Below are 23127 nucleotides of genomic sequence, written 5' to 3' on the forward strand. Positions count from 1 at the left end.
GCGTTAGCATGGTGTAAAAAGTAACTTGAAAACGGAAGGACGTGTTCCCTTCACCAGCGCGCTGGTATTTTTATTGAATGCGATTCCACTTATTTATTTATTTTGTTCCTATTTATGCCTTGAACATGGATCAAGCGGGGTGACAATGGAAGCGGCGGGTGCACACCAGGAAACCCAAGGTTGGCGAGCTGAGCGAGCGAGAAAAAAAAATAATTGCTTTTGATCAACTTGCTCTCACGGTCACGGTCAAAGGCAGCGTGGGCATGAAAAGGAAAAAAAAAGAAAAGAACCTGTTTAGTGGAGCACCGCCGATACATTCTGCACTAAAGACATATTTGATCACAAAGAGAACACACACATACACATTGTGCGAGTGTGTGGCCTGAGGGGCAAAAGACAAAGTGAAGGAAAAGAAGACAGAAGAAGAAGATTGTATCCCCAAGGAGAACAAGGCATGTGGCGGAAATGTTGTTGTTGCTTTGTTTCCTCACCATAAGAGAAGAAGTTTGGTGCTAGACCACTCACAATTCTGTTTGGGTCGCTTCTTCAAAACTTCTTTTCAAAGCCATGCTGGACCAAAATGACATGAACATGCTGTCTGAAAATATAAGATGAATATTAGACAGAAAGGAGAGAGAAAATCAGACAAAAGAAAAAATGCTAGAAAAAAAGAAAAGAAAAAAACATGAGGACATGAGTTGACAGAGCAATACAAAAAAAAGAAAATTTTAGATAACAAATGACAAATACAACAAAAATAAAATATTAGATAAAATACATGAATACCACAAATTTTTAAAAATATTTGCAAAGCATGAGAAACAGTATCTCCAATATTTAAAAAAAACATTGTATATATTACAAAAAAGGCAAAAATATTAAATGAATAATGAATGCAGATGTATATAAAAAACTACTGGTAAAAAAAAAAACTAAAATCTAGAAAAACACAAAAAAATACAATAAAATATGGGAAGGTAAAAAATTGATACTGCTGAATATGTGCTAAGTGCCACATTGACCCTTGAGCGTGCAACGAAGCTGCACGTGTCACCCAAACGCTTTTCTTTTATTCAATCGGAAAAAGAAGTCCGACGCGGAATATCGCTTCATCTTATCACACAGATGCCAGATTGAAAGCTGCTTGTCTTTATTACACTTTGCAATTTAACAAATTCCAGTAGCACATATGATCATAACAAATATGAATGGTAATTTACAAGAAGTGGATTAATTCTACGTGCTGTAAGAATACAAGCAATGGCATTGATTCATGCACGCAGTCGTCATAAAAACAGTACCGTACGTGGAAACAAAATCTTTAACTGTAATGTAGTTATGCAAATATAGTGGTTTGTATGACTGGAATATTGCAACTTTATATCGTAATTATTATAAAAATTAAAATACTGATCTATTATATTAGTAACATTCTGACTTTTTTATTGGAAATATTTGACTTCATCCATATACATAATATTACAACTTTCATCCATTTATATTACAACTTTATCCTTGGTACACTGGTACCTTTATACTTCTTAGGAACAAAAAATTTTGAATTAAATTTTTTTTATCATTGTGACATTCCTGAAAAATGGCTAACAGATTGAAATAGTTGATTTAGAAGTGGCATTTTGAGTGGACTATTTTCTGTCTATTGAATCTAGGGTTGCTTCTGGGTCTATTAAATTGAGATTCTAATTTATACAAAATATAAATAAATAGAATACGTGACATGGACTCACAGACCCGGGTCCTGATTTGACCTGTGAAGTTATGTCATATTTCTTTGAACTCATGCACAATGTCTCTGGTCGAGCAATATTTTATCGTTTCTCAAGCGTTTGATGCGCGTTAGCACGTTAGCGTCACACAAAGCTCTCCTCCATGTTGGAGCACAGGAGGAAGGAGTCGACCAGGCGCGGTTTGATCAGCTGCTGATAGTCGGCCGCCTCGATGCTATCCGGACACCCTGATGCTAACCTTCTCAAGGCCGCCTGCGCACATAGATGCCAAAATATTAGTGAACCATACAAGTGGGAATGAAAAAAAGTTAGTATGGACAGAATGAAACATTTGAAATCACAACAATTACTCACCAGGCAAGCGACCAAGACGGAGTCGCTGTTATTCCTTTCCGTGGGGGATCGGCACAGCTCGATGAGACGTGGAACAGCTGAAGGCAGCACAGGAAAAGTTTGCAGACATTAATATCGTCATCACCATCACTGCTACGTTTAAAGTAATTTTAGAAGAGATTTTAATTTGAATAATTGACACTATGTGCCAGTTGAGTAATCTGCATTGACTGCCCGCTTCAAAACAAAATGGCCGCCTTCCCGTTCAATTTTGTGCATGGGTCATGAAACTATCTTGTATGTCCTGTTTTCATGGACTGTCCACTCAATTTTGTGTGAGTCAGCAAAACTGGGAGTGATTTTGTGGGGGAAATTAAATGAACTGTCAACCATAATACCTTTAAGCTGAATGGCAACCTGGGCTACGTCCGAGTCCCGACTGAGGCGCGCCAATGTGACAGCGGCCTTCTGCTGCACGCGCTCGCAGGCGGCGCCCTCGGATGGACTGGAGGAAGACGGCCTCTCGCCTAATAGTAGCAGCAGTCGCTCCACACCTGCCGAGATATTAAAAATAAAAATCAGATAAAGGCAAACATAACTTTGTAAACGTGTGCGTTGTGTTTCATGTCTAAGCTGCACGGCTGCCGGCAACTATGACTGTATATAGCACAATGCTGCCATCTTGCGGAGCTTTCATGCACAACAGTCAGGTCATTTTGAATCTTTATTACCTTGCTCCTGTAGGACTTCACTTGCACACTGCTCCAAAACAGAGAGGTTGGCTAAAATTGTTACCACCTAAAATGGAAACAATGAGAGTCAGCACTATTTTATTTTGATTCTGTAAGAATGGGGGTGTCTCACCTGGTCTTTAGAATAGGGCGTGTCTACTCGCTGGCGGTCCTTGCAAGCCTGCAATAAGATGTGGATGGCGTTGAGTTGCAGAAGGATCTCGCAGGCCATGCTGTCGAAGAAGGTGATATTGGCCAGGGCAGCCGACGCTAAAAGGAAGACCTCGCCACAAGAGGCGCTCTCGCACAAGTCTGATGGACAGGGGAAAATTCGAAGTTCAGATCGGTGCATCTTAAAATGTTGTACACGTCCCAAATGTTCAAATTGTCCGAATATTACAGATTTTTTTTATTATTATTATTTTTGCATTATGCGTAAGGCTTGCTCACTCACTGATGAGCGCCGTGACAATGTCGTGCATGCTCTCCAGAAAACTGGCCAGGTGCTGCGTGGACGTGTGGTGCGGCGACGTGATCTGCGCCACCACCGCCGCCGCTTCGGCCCGCGCTGCCTCCACGCTGCCTTCGTCCGTCAGGATGTCCGCCAGGCACAGGATGCCGTCAACCTGTTTGGGGCCAAGCATCCGCCATCATCAACACCACGGACTTAAATGGAAACTTTTCTGCGTGGCATAATCAAAATATATGAAAAAAATATGCACAATTTTGTAGCTCTTCTGTAGCTTTCATTCCTAACGACTCCAATTTAGTTTTTTTTTTTTAATACAGTTACAATTCAAGGTTTCTCCACGTGGAGGCAGTGTTGCACATCACTTTAGCTTTGTGCTTCTTTATGCACTGCATCAATTTTTGAGCAAATAGTGACAATTTAATTTAACAATGCAATTTTTTTTGTTATACAGTTGATAAAATGCACATGACTAATATATCCATCCATTTATTTTGTGCGCCAGAATGATCAAATTAATTTGGTTAGCTCTTATCCTTAAATTCATTATTGAATATAATGCACCGTCACTTTGGGGGTGAAAAAGTTTAGAAACTCAGTTTAATAATTCATCTACAGCTGTCACTCTCATCCGCTGATGAGCATCGGTGCGCCCACGTTTAAAGGACACTTCCCTATTTTGGTCTCTGTGGACGTCAGCAGCAGTGACGTGTAAACACCCCCTTTTAACCCCCCCCCCCCCCATCTGAGGTTCCTTCCTAAAAGAGCATCTTTCTGATCTCGGAGTTGACCTTACATAACTGCATTGACTGAAGAGGCCATTTTTAGCTTTCAATCCATTTATAATAGCCACAGGTTTTCGCTTTGCAGGATCAACGGCAATCCCAAATCCAACAGTAAAAGACAGGTGACACCAGAGAACAGACTATCCGTCAATCATCTGGCCTGCTCCTGAAATTTGTTCGCCATCAAGTTCCATGTTATGATTCCATCAAGTCCCAATAGGTTGATGCAAGCAAGCAGCGTATCGGCTGATAAACAGCACCTGCACATCACCGGCGGCCTCCACGGCAACAGTTGTGTTTGTCGAGGCTGAGCGGACGCGGCTGATGGACGGACGCTCCCCTGACGACGCCTCGCTCATCGAGAGCGGACTTTGCTTCAAAAGACTTGTCACGCCTGGAAGCTTTTGTTTTTCCCCTCAGTCTTACATTTGAAAAATATTCAGGTATCAGATAAAAAATACCTTGTCTAGCTGCTTGATGCCCTCCTCCACGCAGCAGATGGAGGCCACGGTCCTCAGAGCGTGAGCGTAGAGGCCTTGGAAACGATCCTGCCGGCAGATCTTGAACAATGACACCACCGCTCCTTCCTGCCAGACATTTAAAGATGTTTGCTTGAACCCTTGGACCATAAAACTTTCTAAAGCACCAAAGAATTTCACTTGCACGGATCCCACTGTTTGAAATTGACTTTGAGTGACCATGTGAAAAATGTTAGGATTCATCCAAAATCTTTTTTTTTTCTTCTCAGATTGAGCCAACAGTGGTCTTCCCAGGATCCGGGCTGTCCAATCATCCAAACAGGAAAGAGCGGTCAGGGTGTGGAGGGCAGCGTGATTGGCCACTCCACATGGTGAACAACGCACGACAGCTCTAATGGGCTTATTAGGATAATGGCTGTCCTTCCACCAGGTAATTCCACCTATTTGCACACAGATGACTACCTGGAAGTGTGTCTGCATGGACATGTGGTCCATTTTTTTTTTTTTTAGCTTCTCATCATCTTCTCACTGTTTTCACTTCATGAAATATGCAATGTTTATCCAACGTGATGAATTTCAATGTTTTGTTGTCGCCGACGGGTCATTCCGGGACCTTCTGTTGACGTAAATGTGCAATGAGCTGGTGGCTCTCGCAATATAATGCTTCCCTTAACTTTTATGTTTCCATAGGCCTTCATTATAGATGATTTTTAGCTACATTTGGCTCTTTGTCCATTTCAGAATGTTGCAATCACAGTGCATTGTGGGATGTGGTCTGGCTGAAAACAAAAATACGTGTGAGGCAAACTTTGACCAAGCTAATTTTAACTAGGGGCCACCCTTGAATGTGGTTGAATAACTTTAATACAGTTTACAATAGTTGTTTTACAATACTTAATTACAGACCAATCACACTGAATATCAACCAACCATCACGCAATTCTATATGTAATGGATGGATTCAAGATATATATATATATTTTTTTTCTTAGGCTATACTAATTCTAAATATACTGCTGAGAAAAGACTTGCTTCTTGAATCCTGCTGAGAACTATCCAGTAATGCGATTACTTTGTCGTTTGTTCCACCTGCATGGCCGCTTTGCTTTTCACACGTCATCGAGCAACTTTTCCCTCGTTTCCGAAAACTTCACCCAGACATCGTCACGCACACAGCTAAAAATGCCTCTGCAGCGGCGTATTTGCACCAACGGAATAATGCAGCATGTAATTCTGTCATTTGCGCTTCGTTGCGCACAAAATGTCACATCAACTCTTATTTACACACAGAAACCGTTTTTATAATGTGTTTACTCCTGATGGACAAGTCAGTCTATTTTTGATCCACAGTCACTGTATGTGGTTTAAATAACCAACAAAATCCCCGAACCTTGAAAATGCAACCAAGCAACATAACTCAGTGGAAAACCCTAAAAAAAAAAAAAAAAAGTAAGATTATTGTGGTTTAAAATGTTTAAAAGCAAGACTTGGGACCAAGAGCAACCTCTTAAATGTAAAATGAATTATTCATGAATATCTGGCTTACTTGTTATTGCTCCAATGAAAATAAAACTGCTTACTTAGAAATGTCCGTATAGCTCAAATATGTCACTGGTACACTTTAAATTTGTTTATTGCTCCCGATAGTCCATTTTCTTGATTTGATTCCTCTCGGGCGCTTATGGCGCTACTCCTATACTTTGTTTACGTCAACGCTCTTAGCCAATCAGATTTCAGCACCAGCGTGCGTTGCCAGGTAAGACAAAATGCAGTGAATTATATCACGGTTGAATTGTTGATTGGCAGATAAAAATCAGCAGGTGTGTGACGTCATCGCGTTTGCGGTGGATCTTCAGATGGCCGACAGCTAACTAGCTACCCGTTTCGAATTGACCAAAAGTTTGTTTATTAAGCCAAAATGTCAAAATTACGCTCAGCAAATGTGTTTAAGAGGTTCATTATCATATTTAAAACTGAATGAAACACCAAATGTTCAACTTTTGAGTGGACTGGACCGTCAAAATGGCCTCATGTTGAAGAACCGATCGTAGCTACGTTACTTTCGGTGAGTACAACGCATTTGCGCTTTTTTTTGTTGGTCTTTTTTGTATGTATTGTGCTGTTGTCGAACTACTTGATAGTGTTCCAACAACTGTTGGTAATACAACAGTTATTTTGAACCTGTATTATTTTGCGCTGAAATGTATTTCAAACAAAGACTAAATTAGTTTTTGTTTAATTTTCAATATAAATGTTCAATTGCTTAGTGACTCTTAATAGTGACCATCCCTAAATACTATTACCATGTAAAACCTCCTCCTGTCCATTTCAAGTTTAAGGGTGTATTTCACTACAATATTTTTCTTACAAAATACAACTTAAGATATCTTACAAGTCATATGTGAGTCACAGTCTACTTAATGTGCACACTGACTCACCAATTTATGTCACGCTGTTACTCACCATGTTCAATGTATGTATTGTGTGTGTCACCAAAGAAGAAATATCAGCTCTCCTTCCCAGCATTTAAAAATCTAATCGCATTTAACGGGAGAAAGGGAGGAAAAAAAGAAGATAAGTACGCCCTCTGCGGAAAATGATAATCAGGATTGGAGAAGCTTGGACACTCTCCAGAAATTACGCACTATGTTGTGTAACGTGTGTGCTTGTGTGTGTGTGTTTGTGGGGGTGTGTGTAGGTGGCAAGAGACTCAAGTGAAGTAAAGTGATTTTTAAAAAAAATCTTATTCATGAGAGATAACAAAGAAATACATAACGTTTATAGAATATATTTTCAAATTGTGCCCATGTTAAATGGCGTAAATACTAAATTAGCTAGCTAATTAGTTTTTGTGTGTGTATTACGGCTAGCGGAAGGCGAGCTCCCACTGTCCACCATTCTCTAAGGTGGGGCGGATTGATGAGTAGACACAACTAAGCCACGTGATCAACGCTCTGTGCTAATGGGAACTGACAGTATTGATCTTACAATCTGTGTACGTGCGTGTCCTGGAAGTGGCCAGCTAACTAATGGCCCGCCCAATCAAGGCTCACTGTTTGATATGCTGCCTAATCTTGCAGTTAAACAACCTTTTACACTTAAAAGGCAGGGTACACCCGTAGATTGTTAAAGACACCCAAAGATTGTTCGTTGATTTGGAATCCTTCCCAATCCAATACGCCCAAAATAGCTTCGAACGACTCGTCTCAGATTTCAACTGACCCAATGTGACTTTAATGTGGACACCTTGGACTCAAGTTGGAGTCGGTCTTCTCATTACCTTGGCGATGATGCTGCAGAGCTGTGGTCCATCCTGGGTGAGGGACAGCAGGTTGCTGATGGCACTGCCGATGGTGTGGACATTGTCTGAAGATTCAATCTGCTTGATCAGAACCTGCAAGAAGACATCAAAGATGTGACAATCAAGCCGAAAAGACGTTTGTCTGGAATTTACAATTGCAAACCTGGATCTCATTAGCTAATGCCATGTCAATCATATTGCTGAATGATTCGCTGACATCCGTCAGGATCTCGTGGATAGCATCTCTCATGGACTTTAGGAAGAACTCATCCTCGGTGTGAATGCACCTGCAGGGAAAAGTGGCAATAAATGGGCATGCTCTAGTCAGAACATGGACACACACTCTGCATTGTCAGAGTTTACTGGAAAGATAAGTGGGCAAAAAGATGTCTCCACGTAAAGATGATTCTTTAGGATGATGTTCAACTGGAACTTGAATTTCCGTGAAAGCCACCAACGTCACTTTTTGAGATTCTCGGACCCAAACCCATGCAGTCCAGCAAGTGAACCACGAAACAGTGAATCCGTAAATTGTTATACCTTTCTGTGATATTCGTCAGCTCCATGCACTTCTCCAGTAAAGACGTCTCAAACTGTAACAGAAGCAAAACCACATGGATGAGTGACTTGACCTCACCAGTCGAGCGCTCAAAGAGCCCAACATCGAGATCACCTTCTGCATTTCGGGCGGCGTGCTGCGTGCTGCGCTGTACTCGTGCACCAGGGAGCGCACGTGGCAGTTTGCTCGTACCGCCGTACTGTGGACCCTCTGCCAGCGTCCCTTCTCCAGCCGCTGGAACATCTTACCCAACTCGGTGCTGACCACGAGGGCCCGACGAAGCAGCGTCTGCAGGTTGTTGCGGGCCACGTGGTCCCCCACCGCCCCCGTCCTCGCCCCGGCGGACACAATCAGCTCGGTCTGCTGGCCGTCGTCCTCGACCTCAATGGGTTTGGCCTGGAGCACGCACATGCACTCCACCTCCGTCATGTGACGCAGGTCCTCCATCCAGCGCTGGACGGAGTCCACCTGCAGGCACTGCATGCGACTGCTGCTGGATGAACAACCACAGGAAAAAGTAAGTGACCCGCATTTAGTCCAAAGTCAACACACTCAAATTTAATTTGCTTTGTAGAATTGGGTTCTCGATATTACTTTTTCTCCCTGTGCTAGTACGGATTTTCCGTGGATTCCAGATGAATAAAATGAGGGCACGTGGTATTGAAAATAGATTGATGGAGCTTGGCAGAGTTCCTGTCATTCTTACCTCCACCAGATTTTTGCTAACTATTTGACAAAAGCTGCTTTTTGCAAGAATCCACGACGGGCGTCTGCGTTGGCCGACAAGTGGTCGCACCAGGCAAACACGTCAATACTTGCCTAATTAACTGCAGCTTAAGGGCAATCGAGAGTCCAGGTACCTGGGGGAGTCCTCAAAGTGGCTGGCTCAATGCCTACAAAATCTCTAATTTTCATCCCCGTGCACCAGATGTAGTCATCCACATTGACGGCGGGCGTAGAGGATTGCGGTGGCGTGCGTTCGCCAAACACACATTTTCCATCGGCGAGCTGTCTGGACGCATGACGTTTGCGCGGCCCGGCTATTGGGTTTCGACTACACAGGACAGAATCATTAAACAAAAAACACAGCTTCATTTCTGTCGAATCCACTAACAAACCTAACGGCAGCCAGCGGTTTATGAAAGCAAATCAATGTGGGCTTTTCTTTGGGTCAAGCAAAGGTCTCATTTAGTGAGAAAAGCAACGAATTCCGCCAACCCTCCACGGCAACAAACTCGCCTCACCGTGGTCCCTGAGCCAATCAGAGAGCTACTAAAGGCTCAAAACTCGGAAACATTAATACCTTCAGTGGAACCCCAGAGGTCGCACAATCATTTAGTACATTTTAATATTGAAATCAAATTCATGACTCTAATTAGAATCAATGCATAATTCAGATTTAATTCAAAGTGAAAACACAACTTCTTCCCCTGAGAAGAAAATGTCAAATTTGGATCAGCAAACCTCTCGATGAACGCGACGGCGAGTGAGTCACACTCAAGAGATCTTGATGAGCACTCGTTGTGGCCGACGAGGGGGAAAGCTCTCACTTTGGCATCATTTCATACGATTAACCACTTAGAGACACCTAAAGTAAGCTGGCCATTTTCAAACCATTTTTTTCCCCCACACATTATATAACATCATCGCAAAAGAATGAGCCAGGCTGGATTTACTCGCCTCGCCGGCCGCAAATCGTCGATGATGAGGATAATAATAGGTCTGTTTTCCAAAGGAGGGGAAGCGGTGCATTTCACTTTGACAAACATAACAAATATTTACATGCCGGCCTCAGAGAGGGCTCTCGGCAGCTACGTCGTCTGTAATACCGGTCTTCTTCCTCCGAGAGGAAGAAATCATCCGCTGGCTACCTTGGGACTCGTTAAATGACAGCAGCCGTTTTTCAGGCTCTGGTGTGACTTAAAATAAAGTAGAAGGAGATGAACACTTTCAGTCCAACAGAGGAGAAGAAACAAGTCTCAATACCCTGACATAGTCACACCTTGTTTCTGTTACACCCCTGATAGGACCTCCAAGATGGATAAGTCCCAAGTCCACTCCATTTCCCAATCGATACTTGCGTTCAGGTTGAAATTAAAGCAAATTATCCATCTTTTGCTAGGGTAAGACATTGCGGAATACCTCCACATTCAGGCAATGTCCCGCCTCTTGGTGGCTTACCGACATTCTCCGCTTGAAAAACCTTAAAGGTAACTTAATAGTAGACATATTTACTCTGGTCCGATGTTTACACTAGCAAACGTTCGCCAGGTGGAGGGGAGCAGGGTTATGTGTGGGCCGGTCCGGTCTGCCGAAAGGTGCCTTAAGGGGCCTTAAGTTGTTTCTATTCACCGTAACAAGACATTCGGGACGATATAATGTGTCCAGATTCTAGGAAAGACTTAATTCTGTAAGGATTTTCTGTTTGTGAGAAAATAAAAACCTTGAGTGATTCATTTTGGAAGCAGGCGCACTTCTGGTATTGTTCCTGATGATGAATCATTGCTCAGTCTCATGTTTCCCCTTTCCAGAACTCTGTAGAGAGAATGGACTAACCAATTTAGTTCTCCCATCCATTGTCTACACTGGTTTAGATCAATCCCGGCTGATTTGGGTGATCCAAGACTATGGACTATCAATCTAGGCAGGTCATCTCAAAGTCTAAGCCCTTCGCCTTGTTCTTTGGACTTTACCAAGTCATCAACCTAGTGTATCACTTTGAACTAGAGGAGGCACTTCTCTGACAAACATCCTCACAGTGTATGAGTCAGTGCATCCGTGGCTCAAAACAGCAAGTTTGCATGAAAACACACCACGACCATCCGTCTCGGTGCCAGAAGTTCTGTCAGCCGACGTGGCGGAGTTAGCCTGCGGCATATGGGCAGGTGTGCAGCAGAGCAGATGTTGTCGTTCAAGTATGGCGTTTAAAGCGCAGCTGGAACTAATTTGCGACTGAGGGAGGGGTGTGGTCGCCCAAAACAGTCATACTGGAAACGTACTCAGCCCTCAGCTGATTTGCGTTCTAATCCTTCATAGATCATGAGTGACGGTTCAGGCATTTTGGCTTTGAATCGACTGAATGATGGACAGTACCAGACCAAGTACCAAATGATGGTCAAAATCAAAGAGACTTTGACCGTCAAATTTGTTTTTAGTGGCGACGAGATCATAGTTATGGTTGTCCTCTTAGAACAGTAAAAAGAAATTCCTTGATTGTAATCGTACACTGAAAATCAGTTCTGTATGTCTCTTGGTGTTGGTTACTCGACTCGCATTTGGTACAGTCCTCACCGAGCAGTTGAAAACTCTTAAAGCAATTTTGGATTAGGGAGGAAGGAAGCAACTCTTCACTCCTGATGTGATAGATATATATTTCGTGGCGGCTGTGGCGCCTAATGTCACATTCGCAAAAAGACCACAGAAGAAGTGCGTCCGGCATGGCAGCCCAAGTGGAAATGTGGCCAGAAAAGAAAATCATTGATTGGTTTGGACTGAGGGAGGAGGAACCAAGACCAATCCAAAAAGAAGTCAATTTAATGACAAAGGGAGTGAAAATCCTTGTAAATGGAAAATATGTCTTGTAAATATGACACACCAGAGAAGAGTGTTTTTCCACCAATACAGATTACAGCTGCCTTCGCAGTCTCCAAAGATTCTCCAGCTGCATTCACTGAGGAGCTCAAATCCCCCGGCCAGTGTCTCTACCATCCATTGGTCTTTCCGTGAGACATATGAGCCGTTGAAGATGGCAAAAGCACATGGTACCAATGGTAAAGCCCCACTCTGATTTGATCCCGCCCTAAGTTTATATCCACGTGGTAATAGGATACCGTACCCATTTTGGTCTTGATGGCAAGCCACGGCAGACATTTGACTGCCAGATGTTGTCGGCTGACCTTTCAAGTGAAGCCAGGAAACTGCATCTAGTCAATTTTGCCGGCTTTCACGCATGGATGTGATCATCTCTGTCATTTCTCTTGCTCTTTTTTGGAGTCTGCGCTCAAGCTCTGTACAAAACATCTCATCCCAGGTGTTGATTCAGTGAATCCTCGGCTGATAGTTTATCCAAAAGCAGAAATATTTAAAGTGACCATTGGGCCATGTTTTGTACACACAGATGTTTCGTGGTCGCAAGTGTATTTGCAAATGTTTAGCTAAGGTCTCCACCCTAATTTCTAAAACTGGACATACACAATCCATGTATGATTTGTTCTTTCCATTTTCAGTGGATGTGTTGGGTTCGGTGTTCGGCAACATGTTAACTTTTGGTGGCACCTAAAATATACACTGCCCAAAAATTCCATCCTGACTTTCCGGAATTTGTCAAAATCCAAGCTGCTCAAAACAATATTTTGACCATTCTTACTCTCGGTATGGCGCAAAACCACATACCTCAAATCTACTACATTATAAGGGGCCAAAGGGGACCAAAGTGGGCTGGTGTTATTTTACACTATAGCACCTATTACTGTTATTGTCAATCTGGTGTTTGTTTTCGACGACCGTCCAGTGTTTGTCCGTATACTCCGATGTAGTCTTTTAAGGAAACATCCTTGGTTTATGTTGGACTACAGAGTTCTTCCAAATGGGTTTGATGGTAACCCGAATTGCTAGCCCTGGTGGGACTATCATTTATACTGGAGCTTGATGTATTCATTTCCATTTTGGAATCGCTCTTTACTGTATGATAGAAATGGGGCTTCGTATTGCATCAGCCACTCTTGTGGTAGCTTTGGCCACTGGACGTTTTTACAATAAAGATCCACTGCCAAGCCCCAAGTGTCCGTGAGGCCTTCCTTTCACCCTTCCTACTTGCCTGCTGGGAGAAGAAGACAGCGAGCTGCTCTGCCTGGAGCTGCACTGCGGAGTTGCCATTCTTTCGTCCACCTTTCCGCTTCAGATAATCACCTGGAACACGAAGGAAACATATTTAATTAGGAATAGAAACAAGTGGCTCATCCACTTGAATGTCTTCTTATTGATTCGCTACAGAGTGTCCCATTCTTGTCTAGCCTTTCTTTGGCTACAACTAATTTAATTATGAATGAAACTCTCTGTTAGGAGTCGCTGCGAGGCTGCTGTGGTGCGCCAGTGGAATCATATTTCTTATCTTCTAATTTATTGGCTGGCTGCCAGCCAGGGCCTCTCTCTCGCTCTTTCTCTCTCAGCACTACTTTGAGCCTTAAGTGCCGCAACTTTATTCCACCCGTTTTTTTTTATTGATGAATCCCATTTGGATTAGTCCATTTTCGAGCAGGAGATGCCATGGATGCACTCTGCCCCCCTCCCAACCTCGTTGCTGCCGCCTTCCGGAGAGCTGATCTCTAATCCTTTTTAGTTAATTATATCGTGCAGGGCAACTACTCATTTTGTGTTTACTGTGGAGTTTAATTACAAACCGATAGTTAGTAAGAAGTGACAATGTGTCCCACTCACGCACAACGACACGTTGTATACGTCAGACTTTGTGGGAACTGCTGGGAGCTGAAACGGAATCGCTGGGCACCATACAGAAGAAATACAATGAATTGATTACGATGATGATCAGATGCTGTTGTCAAATTTATGAAATACGATGAATACGCCACTCATGTCAGTAGAGCACACAATACCCAGATCTCCTAGATCCCGTTACACCACCTGCGCCACAACTTAGACCTGCTCTTAGAGCAAGATGCACCGGTTTTTATGCCAAGCGCACGTGCGCTCTCTACAAAAATAGAGCCCTTAGTGTTTGTTTTAAATAGAGCATACCCAGAACTGCGTGAAGGCAAAGCCGGTGGCTTGTTGAACGTCCCAGCATGTCACCAAAACCGCAAATGTTACACAACTGTGGATTTTCTTTCAAAGAAGAGAGAGCTCACTAGCTAATTTCCATACTACCAAAGACATTTCTTTTCATGTCCGGCATTGAAACGCGAGCTACCCTTTCCTGCGGGTTTCCGCCACCGGTGGGCTGCAGTGTCGGCGGTAAAGTGGACCAAACAAAGGACACTTTTGTTTTGGCTTCATGTCGCATGGCGGCTAAAGCTGGAAGCTCTCGTTGCATGCGTACCTTCCGTAACGACTCTCGCACTTGCATGCAATTTTTTTTTTTACTATGAAAGCTAAGTAATCGTGTAAACGTCCATCAAGGAAGTTATTTTCCCAAACTGAGAAGTGAGACCCAAAATGGCCAGTGTAAAAATTTAAACAAATTTTATCGATCAATATTTTCCTCGTGCGTTATCGTTAGATTAGGAACACTACATGGTGTTCTGCTTCCGCCTTTCACCATTTTTTGTTTGTTTTCAAATACAACCAAGTCAAGTGGCAAAGAAAGCTCAAAAAGTAGAATTTACACTGTGGAGGGAGCTCACAGTCTCTCTTAGTCACGATCAAGCAGTCACTGCATAAAAATAAATGCTCAGTTGCTTTCATGTCAGCTCTGTGGTGAGCTTGAACGACTCTTCGCAGACTCTGTGACAAACCACTGACTGACATGAAGATTTAAAACTAATCACAGTCTTGCCTCAAATGAAGCCTATGCCCTGAAAGAAGAACAGGGTGGAGGCCATTTTTAATATTCAACTCTTTCAGACTGTCCTGCTTTTACTGCTTTCCTGACACAAACAAATTGCATTTTTGCATGGACTGTTTACAGTCCACTTGGTCCTTTATCTGAAGGACTCTAAATACTCTGCATTCCACTGATTACATTGACATGGAGCTCCCTATCGCATGAACTGCAAAAGCCAATATTTGGACCTGGTCACTGTCGTGTATAAACGGCAACAAAATTGAAAGTGGGTTGGAGAAATCCACCCAAGACTTAATGTTAAAAATGTATATGTATCCCGATTCCCCGCTAATTACCCAGTTTGGCAGGGAAGCCGTCATTTCACTTTGAGCGATGCAGCGACATAAATCTTGCCATTAACAACACGCCCCGTCCGCCTCCTGCAACCTAATGGTGGAAAATCAACGGCGAACGGTTGACATGTGTCAGACTGGCGTGACAGGGGAAGCCTCTAAACGAGGACGATGCTGACAAATAAGTGCGGGTGGTGCCCTTTTCCGTATTTAACATAATTCATGTCGTTTACTGCATTACAATATGGTTAGCATTGTGGCGAGCATTTAATCAATTGGTAATAGTATCCAGTATCTCAACCTTGATACCTAAATAGACAACATAAGCAGACTTGTTTCCCAAACGTGACATCAGATCGTACAGAAGCTATTCAGCTCTGGATGGGCTGCTTTTGGTCTTGTTCTGGTTCTGTCTAATACGTTTTTATTGGTCTCTGAGACAGAAACCTTTTCAAGTCCAAGCTGGAGACACAACCACATGGCCTTGTAAGGCCTTGCCATTCTATTCTCGTCGAACCGCATTCCTTCCCCTGGCAGCATTGTAATGATAATATGGAGGGGAAAAAAATGATAATAATAGAGAAATGCAGCCAATCCATGAATGGCAAATTAATCACACACACACAACATCGTGGAGCGGTCATGCCTTACAGTCAAATGGCACACTAATCATCAGCAAAGATGCTATCTCCCTATGATTTGTGGCTAACGAGAAGGAACTAATAAGTCCCTGCAAAAAGAATTTAATACACAACATTGTGGGGTGTTCACATCAGAATATACTGGAACACTAATCAGGATGAAAGAAGGATTTACTAAACGTATGATTGTGAGGCTAATTGAAGCAACACATCAATGAACTAGCTGTACACAATATTGTGGAGTGACTCCGGGAATGCTAATCATCATTAAAGTGTAGCAGAGAATCGAACCCTGAACTTCAAACTGTATGCCGCTCGTCCACAATGCTGCCTAAGGAGATCCATTCGAAATTTACCTTCTTCAAAAAAGATAATGCTCGGTTTTGATCTCTACAGAGTACTCGGTGTTAACACCAGTAGCTAACATTAGCGACGCACGCCTACTCAAGTCTTTTCATTGCTTCAAATTCAATCATCCTAATTAAAAACAAAGCGGTACCATACCTCCTGAGACATGACCAGTGAAATATCCAAATGCATTCTAGCTGATCCGCTAAGAAAATATTCAAACAAACTAGAAAAAATGAACAGATGAGGCGGCGAAGACTTTCTAATAGGAGCGAGGAACTTCTGGGAACCGGATTGGGTGCGGGGAACGGGATCACTATGGGTACGTGACACCGGAGAAGCGACCGCCGGCGAGCCATCGGGAGCTGCTTAATAATGAATGAGGCCTTCGGAGAGGCGGCAACACACACGGCTATTAGGGGAGAGTCATCCGGACCAAATTGGACGCTAGCACAACGGCCCGGCCGCCTAAATGCAGCAGTTGTAATCAGCCGTAGCGAGTGGTCGCACATGTTGCTAACAGCCCTTGTCATCAACCCGCGGCACTTTACACTCAGCAGGCTGCAAAAGTGTTTACGCTCACAGAGTTTTATCGTCAAGATGTCTGTTGAGTATTATTTTTAAATTTAACTTCAGCAAACTCGATGGGAAACCGAGCTAAACGTGGCAAAGCGCTAAAAGTAGTCTCAGTGTTTGAAACATCTGTTGAGAAACCTCAACATAGAGGTTAGAGGAGATATAAACATATCTGCGATGCATTTCGGGTTGAAACGACTGGACGCTTGTCAAAACCAGAAAGATTACCTCAGTTTTTGCTGAGCAACCGACAATCTAAAAACAGCAGTGGCGCATTAGACACACCTCACACAGTTGCCAGCGAAGCTTATTCGGAGTCGGGGTTTTTTTTTACTGCCAGGATTCAAGCCGCGATGATGACTCCCAAGTCAGAGCATTCTTGAAAATATAAGACAAACGTAGCGTAAGAAAGATATTTGTTGAAGATTGAGCCATCGTTGCTTTCTTTAGCTCAACCAGAACTTTTGCGGTTGCAAAAACAGCAATTTAACACTTGACACGGGCCAACCGAAATACCTTCCGGCTTCCTTCATTTCTTTCGGATAATAGAAGCTTTGTTGTGACCTTAGCAGATCTTCGTCAGCGTTCAACTTTGAGACGTGTTGATTTTCAACCACGTCTGGCATGCGGTGATGGCGAGAGCTAAAGTCGACCAGCCAATCGGTTTTGTCGTAGAGATGGTCACACCTATTCCTTGTTCACCTCAACATTCTCAATTGATTGGTCAAAGTTTAGATCCTTAGAATTTGAGGTTTGGTTTGTGGGTCCTGTTAACTCTAGCTATCATTCACAATCCAATCAGTATTCACTCTTTTGGAAGATCGCTACTTGCTGAAAATATGTGCTTAGTCATCAGATTTGTACTTGGTCCCATTCATCTCTATACCAGTCTTGATTGGATTTTTTTTCCAATTTGACAAACTTTCAAAGTTTCATCATGTACAAGGCTTTGTCAAAGAAAGATGTCAATTGATTTTGGATGTTAATTTCCTTTTCAGCGCATTTTTCAACCTCCTTTTAAGGTATTATCGCTTCCCGTGTCATTGGGAGAGTTCCGCAAAGAAACTGTGACTTCATAACGGAGTTAGGGATGAGAAAACTGCTGGATTGCAAAATATTTGCTTTTATTTTAATATGTTTGTCTGAACAGCCACTTTTGGCTTTTTTATTTTTTTGTCCGCATATTTTTTTCGTCTTTGTTTCTGAGCTGGGAAACCACTGGCAGTTCCCGTGCACACAGAGAGCGGCTGCAGCAATAAAATATGTCATGTAAAAACAATATTAATGCTGCTCCACGCTCGTCTTTAAAACCTTGCCAAAAGTTTTTTGAGTCGTAAACTCGAGAGTAACCTGTCTGGAGCCTCCAAGTTGGACGTGGAGCAAGTAAAGCCTGTTGAGCAGTTCTATTATGATAAAAGCAACCATTTAACTTTTTCAAGTATGCTTCGGGTGCCTCTTTATGATCTTTATTGTTCTGAAGAAGCCACAATCTTCCGCCCAAAACTAAATCACTGCAGCCGAATTTTATCGTTAAGCAAGCCCCTTGGTAATTTTCTCATTTCGAAGTTCGACTTTCCCAGATGGACTGCGGTTTGTTCTCTTTGGCAAAGATCATGTGCGTGAGTGGACATCATGTTTTGAGATATGTTTTTTACCAGTACAGGACACATTTCTGTTCCTAACGCAACCCAATTTTGTAATTAAGTCAATCAATCTGCCATCTTGAGCTTTTGTCTGAGATGGCTAAAAATGCGACAAAAGTACCCAATAGGCTTTTGTCGCATTTTCCATCCATCCTCGCCATCATTCTCGCTTCTCAATCAAGCTCCCGGATAACCTCACTCGCATTTATGTCGCACGACTACTTCAAGCAAGACGGAGTGTCTCGCAAATGGCCACAGCATTACATGTCACCGGGACCCCGTCTACAAACACGCTTCCATACGTGTAATTTATAGGCAGGCTGAGCATCCATTAACACCCACGCCACACGCATTCATGGATGAGTGAAAGTCGGCTGCCAACATTTTTTTTTTTTTTTAACAGACCCCACACCAGTTGATGGCCCGTGATAATCTTAGAAGGACTTTTGCTGACATTGATCAGGGAAGGGGTGGCAAAGGCTCAATTTCATCCCGATCGTGGTGTCGCTTAATGCTCACGAGGCAACTTCGCAGCTGTTTGGCATTAGACGGCGGGGTTGAACTAGGTGGGCCGTTCCCCCGCGTGGGAGCGTTTAGGCAAAACGGCTAAAACAGGGAAACATGGGAGGGACGATCCACCGGGCCAGCAACACAGGCACCACTTCAAGGAGGTTTCATGTGGGGCGTTTCCCGGCAGCATCTTCAACAAGCCGCCAAATGGGAACCACATGGGGGTCAACGGGAGTAAATATCACAAAGAATCCATGCTTTCTACTTCAAACTAATTGTATTACTTTTTTAAATACACCCTGACTCATCTCGCCAAAATAGTCACGAGGCGTCCGTCGGCGTCTATCGAGCGACAAGCGCAACCTCGGTAGATTTCAGTCCAATTAACTTATAGACAGAAGTAAGGTCAAGCTGTAGAGGTAAAAAAAGCAGAAAGAAAAAGCAGGTCACTCTACGGAGGAGCTCGGAGCCGCCGTTCTAATTCAAGCGGGTCGGACATTGATTCGCTCGGCGGCCTTGGAGAGCCGCGCCGGCTGCCATATCGGAGACACCTACGCAAAAATTTATACCAGCACTCTCCTAATTGAGTCCAACGCTGAGTCCGACGTCGCCCACGGTGAAGCCCCGTTTTGTGACATACGCGCCAAGAATACGTAGGTCCGTATTTTTTGCTCACGGATTAAATCCCGTCATGGCTACAGTCGATTTAGGATGGATTTACACTGTGCCTAACTCCAGATCAATGGTATAACTATAATTTTTTTTGTAGGTACTATTTCAAGTGCTACTTATCAAAACTGGTTCACTTAAGCCGTGCAGTGTAAATCCAGCCTGTGCTATCCCACATCAATTGTCATGACAGTACTTCAGTTGAACCGACTTTCTGTGATCACGGTAATAAATCTTCCGAGGCTCTGTTTGGACACCAGTGGGGGTACAAATGTCATCTGTCGAGATCAAAGGTTTAAAAGACAGCAGCCAGACTCGCAGACCCAACGCCAGATCGAAGTTGCCCTGGAGTTCAAATCGCACGCCCTAAATGTACGTTGGCTAATCAGACATTTGCTTTGTTTAATTGTCATCAAAGTTCAGGAACCTCCAATGAACAATCTGCTCTGTGATTGGCTCAGGATGATGACATGGATGAGCTGAGCCAAATTAGCCAAAATTTCCACCCCCTCCTTTTTTTGCGCTGTTCGGCAGTCTTATTAAAAGTTGGAAACGTGTCCTGTGCGCTGAGCTATCATTTTGGTGTTAGCCATGATAGAAGAAAATGGCAATCATGTACACTGGTGATGTCATGAAAGGGGCCAGACAAATTGAAAATTGGCACCCTTGAAAAACTGTCTTGGACTTTTTTTTTTTTTCCAGTGGTTAGCTTTATAAGCGCCAATGTACAACGAAAACGCGACTAAAGTGAAAGCAGTAACAATACTTTTTGTGGTTCTGTCACAAGCAAATGCTGAGTACAACTTTTGTTACCATGGCAACCAGAAATACAGCTAAGGCGTCGTGACAAAGCCAGGACTACTCAGTTTTGTCAACTTAATGACTTTGTGGGAACATCCTCTCCCCCCTGCCAGCAACTACTTTTTAAAAAAAGCAACGAGCCACAAATCAAACATCTTTTTGTGATGTCATTGGACACTCCTGAAGTCTCTGTGACTCACCTCTTTGCATCCAGACTGCAAATAGATAGTCCTTGCCAGAAGTCGCATATATCTTCCTAATTTAACCAATTTTGGCAACACAATTTGGCGAAATTCTCAAGGGCTCACACCCAGCCCAATTTTAAAAAGTTGGCAGATAAAAGATTTATGGATTCCCCGTGTGAGAAAGGAGAAATTATCCAACTTCACTTAATTGGTTGGAAAATTATCTAAAATCTTCAATTCCGTTTATTAATTTGTGTTCAAATAAGTTAATATATTTGAGTAAAGTGACACAAGATCATCATTACCTCACAATATCTACTTTTTTATTTTGTTTTGTAGTGTGCCATGAGATGTTTTTTCAATGTAAATTATGTACCTTGTCTCGATAAAGGTCGGGAGACACTCCACTAGGCCACCGTGCAGATTACGGTATACCTCCTTGAATGATTTTTTAAGAATAAATCAATAAAAGCAACTTACAGTTAATGTTTTAAGTCAAACAAAAGTAGCATGTTTGATCAGACAATTCTAAAAACAAGTTATTAGTAAAAAGTAAAAACACAATTTGAACAATTTGTGTAAAATTAGATCAAAATTTCCTTCAAAAGTTTGAAAAAGTCTTCCTCAAAGCTCCAGTCAGACATAAGACACACGCGCTAACATCTGTATTATGTTTACAGTCTGCAAAAGTCGCCGCTTCCAGACATGCTCGAGAGTGAACTTTTCGTTGAACTCACCCCGGCCGGCTCCGTGCTCTAAAAAGGTTAAGTGTTCCCGCCGGGATTCATAGCGACGCCACTTCGGTTCTTCTTCTGTCTTCTTCAGTTTTGCCCGTCCCCGAGCCGCGTTATGTGGCCTTGCCGGAGTAAAGCTCTGCGCAGACTGGCCCACATCCTACTGTCAGTCAAGTGGCGGAGAATAGTTTGTGCCGGGCCACGGTCCAAACAGACATGAAGCTATTCTATTTCCGTCTACTGCCATGTGAGCACCGCCACTGCTCCAGATTGAAGGGGCGGGAGAAAGTCTCAGTGTAATTGCATAGTGAGATGTAATTGCACGACAAGGTAAAGAACTTTTTTGGGGGGGAAAAGTAAGACTCTAGAGAAAGAAGGGGGGGGGGAAAACATAAATAAATGAGGAGCTGGCTTCCAGATGTGTGGGCAAAGGGGAGGAGAAGTACTCAAAGGAGGGGCTGCAAAAGATGGAGGAAAAAGTGCTACAGCAGCAGAATGAAATCCCATTTCGGACCAAGCGAAAAGCTTGTTTACCTTCCTGGGGAAGCATCGCACGCAGACGAGCGGGGGGGGGGGGGCGTGGGGTCAGAGTCTTTGTTGTTTCTGGACCTGGACCGCCTTGACTTGTCCCACCGGTGTCTGCTTTCACGCTTGGAAGTGACACCCGTGTGGAAAAAGCGGGGAGGCACGGGGGGCTTTTCAAACGGCGAAGGAAAGTTCAAGTGTAAACGGTAGTCAGCTGCTTTGAATTAGCTGACGTCGTGACTGAACAATTGCGTGGCCACATACTCGCACCTACTGTCGAGTCCATAAATGTTAGCGTAAATGTTAACGTAAATAGCTAATATCCGCTCGGGTTTTACCTCATTTCCTGGTGAATGGAACTGGAAAGTATTGGCAGATTTTATCGGAAGAATTAGAGTCCTAGGTATACCAGCAAATTTCAATTATGTGACAAATTCCGAATTTCAAGAATACGTTGAGTATCACGGAAGAAACTATCAAATATTTACAGAAGAATTGCTGCTGGACTTTTATCGGATTTGGATCGAAGTACAGCGCTAAAAGCTACGCCGCTATCGAGCGACGTAAGAACATTGGAGCTATGCAATCGCAACTCTTGACTTAGACTGCGCATTCTAATTCCAGTGTCGTGCCAAAATCGGAATTTCGAACGACAAACTGATGAAAACGTGTAACATGGTATTTAAGTAGCTAGCTGATGGGAATGCTAGCATGATCCGGGTTGACTGATACGAACCGCATCGTATCATGAATCGTATCATTCCTTCATCATACTGTCTCCTATGACAATTTATGTCTTGGGTCTTTGTATTTTAAGTCAAGCACTAAAGTCAATTACGGCTCATTGCAAGCTGCTTTTTAAGGGGGGGGGGGTAAGTGAATTTGCAGAAGTAGTAGAGAAGCACGCAACTTCCAAAACGCCTCTGGTTTGGAAATGGTTTTTGTGGTGTTGGATTCTGGGAATGAGACTGGGGTCGTCCACACTTTTGGACTCGGTTCGAGGTGGGGGGGGGGTTGATTTCTCCTACATAAACTTGATTTCCATGTGAAGGACCCCCTTGTAGTGCATCTGCGTACCATTATCAGCGCCATTGCGGCCTTGTTACGTCACGACTGGGACAGGAGCTCCAAAACCGAAGGAATGACCCACCAAGCTTCCTTCCAGTTAACCCCCCCCCACACCCGTCCCCACAAAGTACCCAAACGTAGAGATCAGATGTACATAATTGTCCTCCGCC

The 23127-nt window shown here is 43.3% G+C and overlaps 1 protein-coding gene and 2 long non-coding RNA genes across 3 annotated transcripts in view; 2 read left to right on the plus strand and 1 right to left on the minus strand.

Moving 5' to 3' along the window:
• Positions 1 to 3536, plus strand: part of LOC148396940 (uncharacterized) — an 18885-nt gene extending 15349 nt beyond the window's left edge. The window contains exon 2 of the long non-coding RNA XR_015858952.1: positions 3304 to 3536. This is a non-coding gene — a long non-coding RNA (uncharacterized LOC148396940). The remainder of the gene's footprint in view (positions 1 to 3303) is intronic.
• On the minus strand, positions 1134 to 21961 carry insc (INSC spindle orientation adaptor protein). The gene is made up of 13 exons (XM_088377988.1): positions 21368 to 21961; positions 13222 to 13313; positions 8520 to 8895; positions 8387 to 8439; positions 8010 to 8133; positions 7826 to 7939; positions 4528 to 4653; positions 3267 to 3438; positions 2946 to 3124; positions 2813 to 2879; positions 2480 to 2635; positions 2103 to 2179; positions 1134 to 2000 (listed from the first exon to the last, which is right to left on the minus strand). Exons 2-13 carry the CDS (start codon positions 13278 to 13280, stop codon positions 1872 to 1874), a joined length of 1632 nt encoding a protein of 543 aa, XP_088234114.1. The 5' UTR covers positions 13281 to 13313; positions 21368 to 21961; the 3' UTR covers positions 1134 to 1871.
• The window catches only part of LOC148396943 (uncharacterized), a 23955-nt gene continuing 7101 nt past the window's right edge, over positions 6274 to 23127 (plus strand). The window contains exon 1 of the long non-coding RNA XR_015858953.1: positions 6274 to 6610. This is a non-coding gene — a long non-coding RNA (uncharacterized LOC148396943). The remainder of the gene's footprint in view (positions 6611 to 23127) is intronic.

The sequence above is a fragment of the Syngnathus floridae genome, chromosome 6, assembly GCF_059516105.1.
Source record: "Syngnathus floridae isolate MCC-2025c chromosome 6, RoL_Sflo_1.0, whole genome shotgun sequence".
NCBI lineage: Eukaryota > Metazoa > Chordata > Actinopteri > Syngnathiformes > Syngnathidae > Syngnathus > Syngnathus floridae.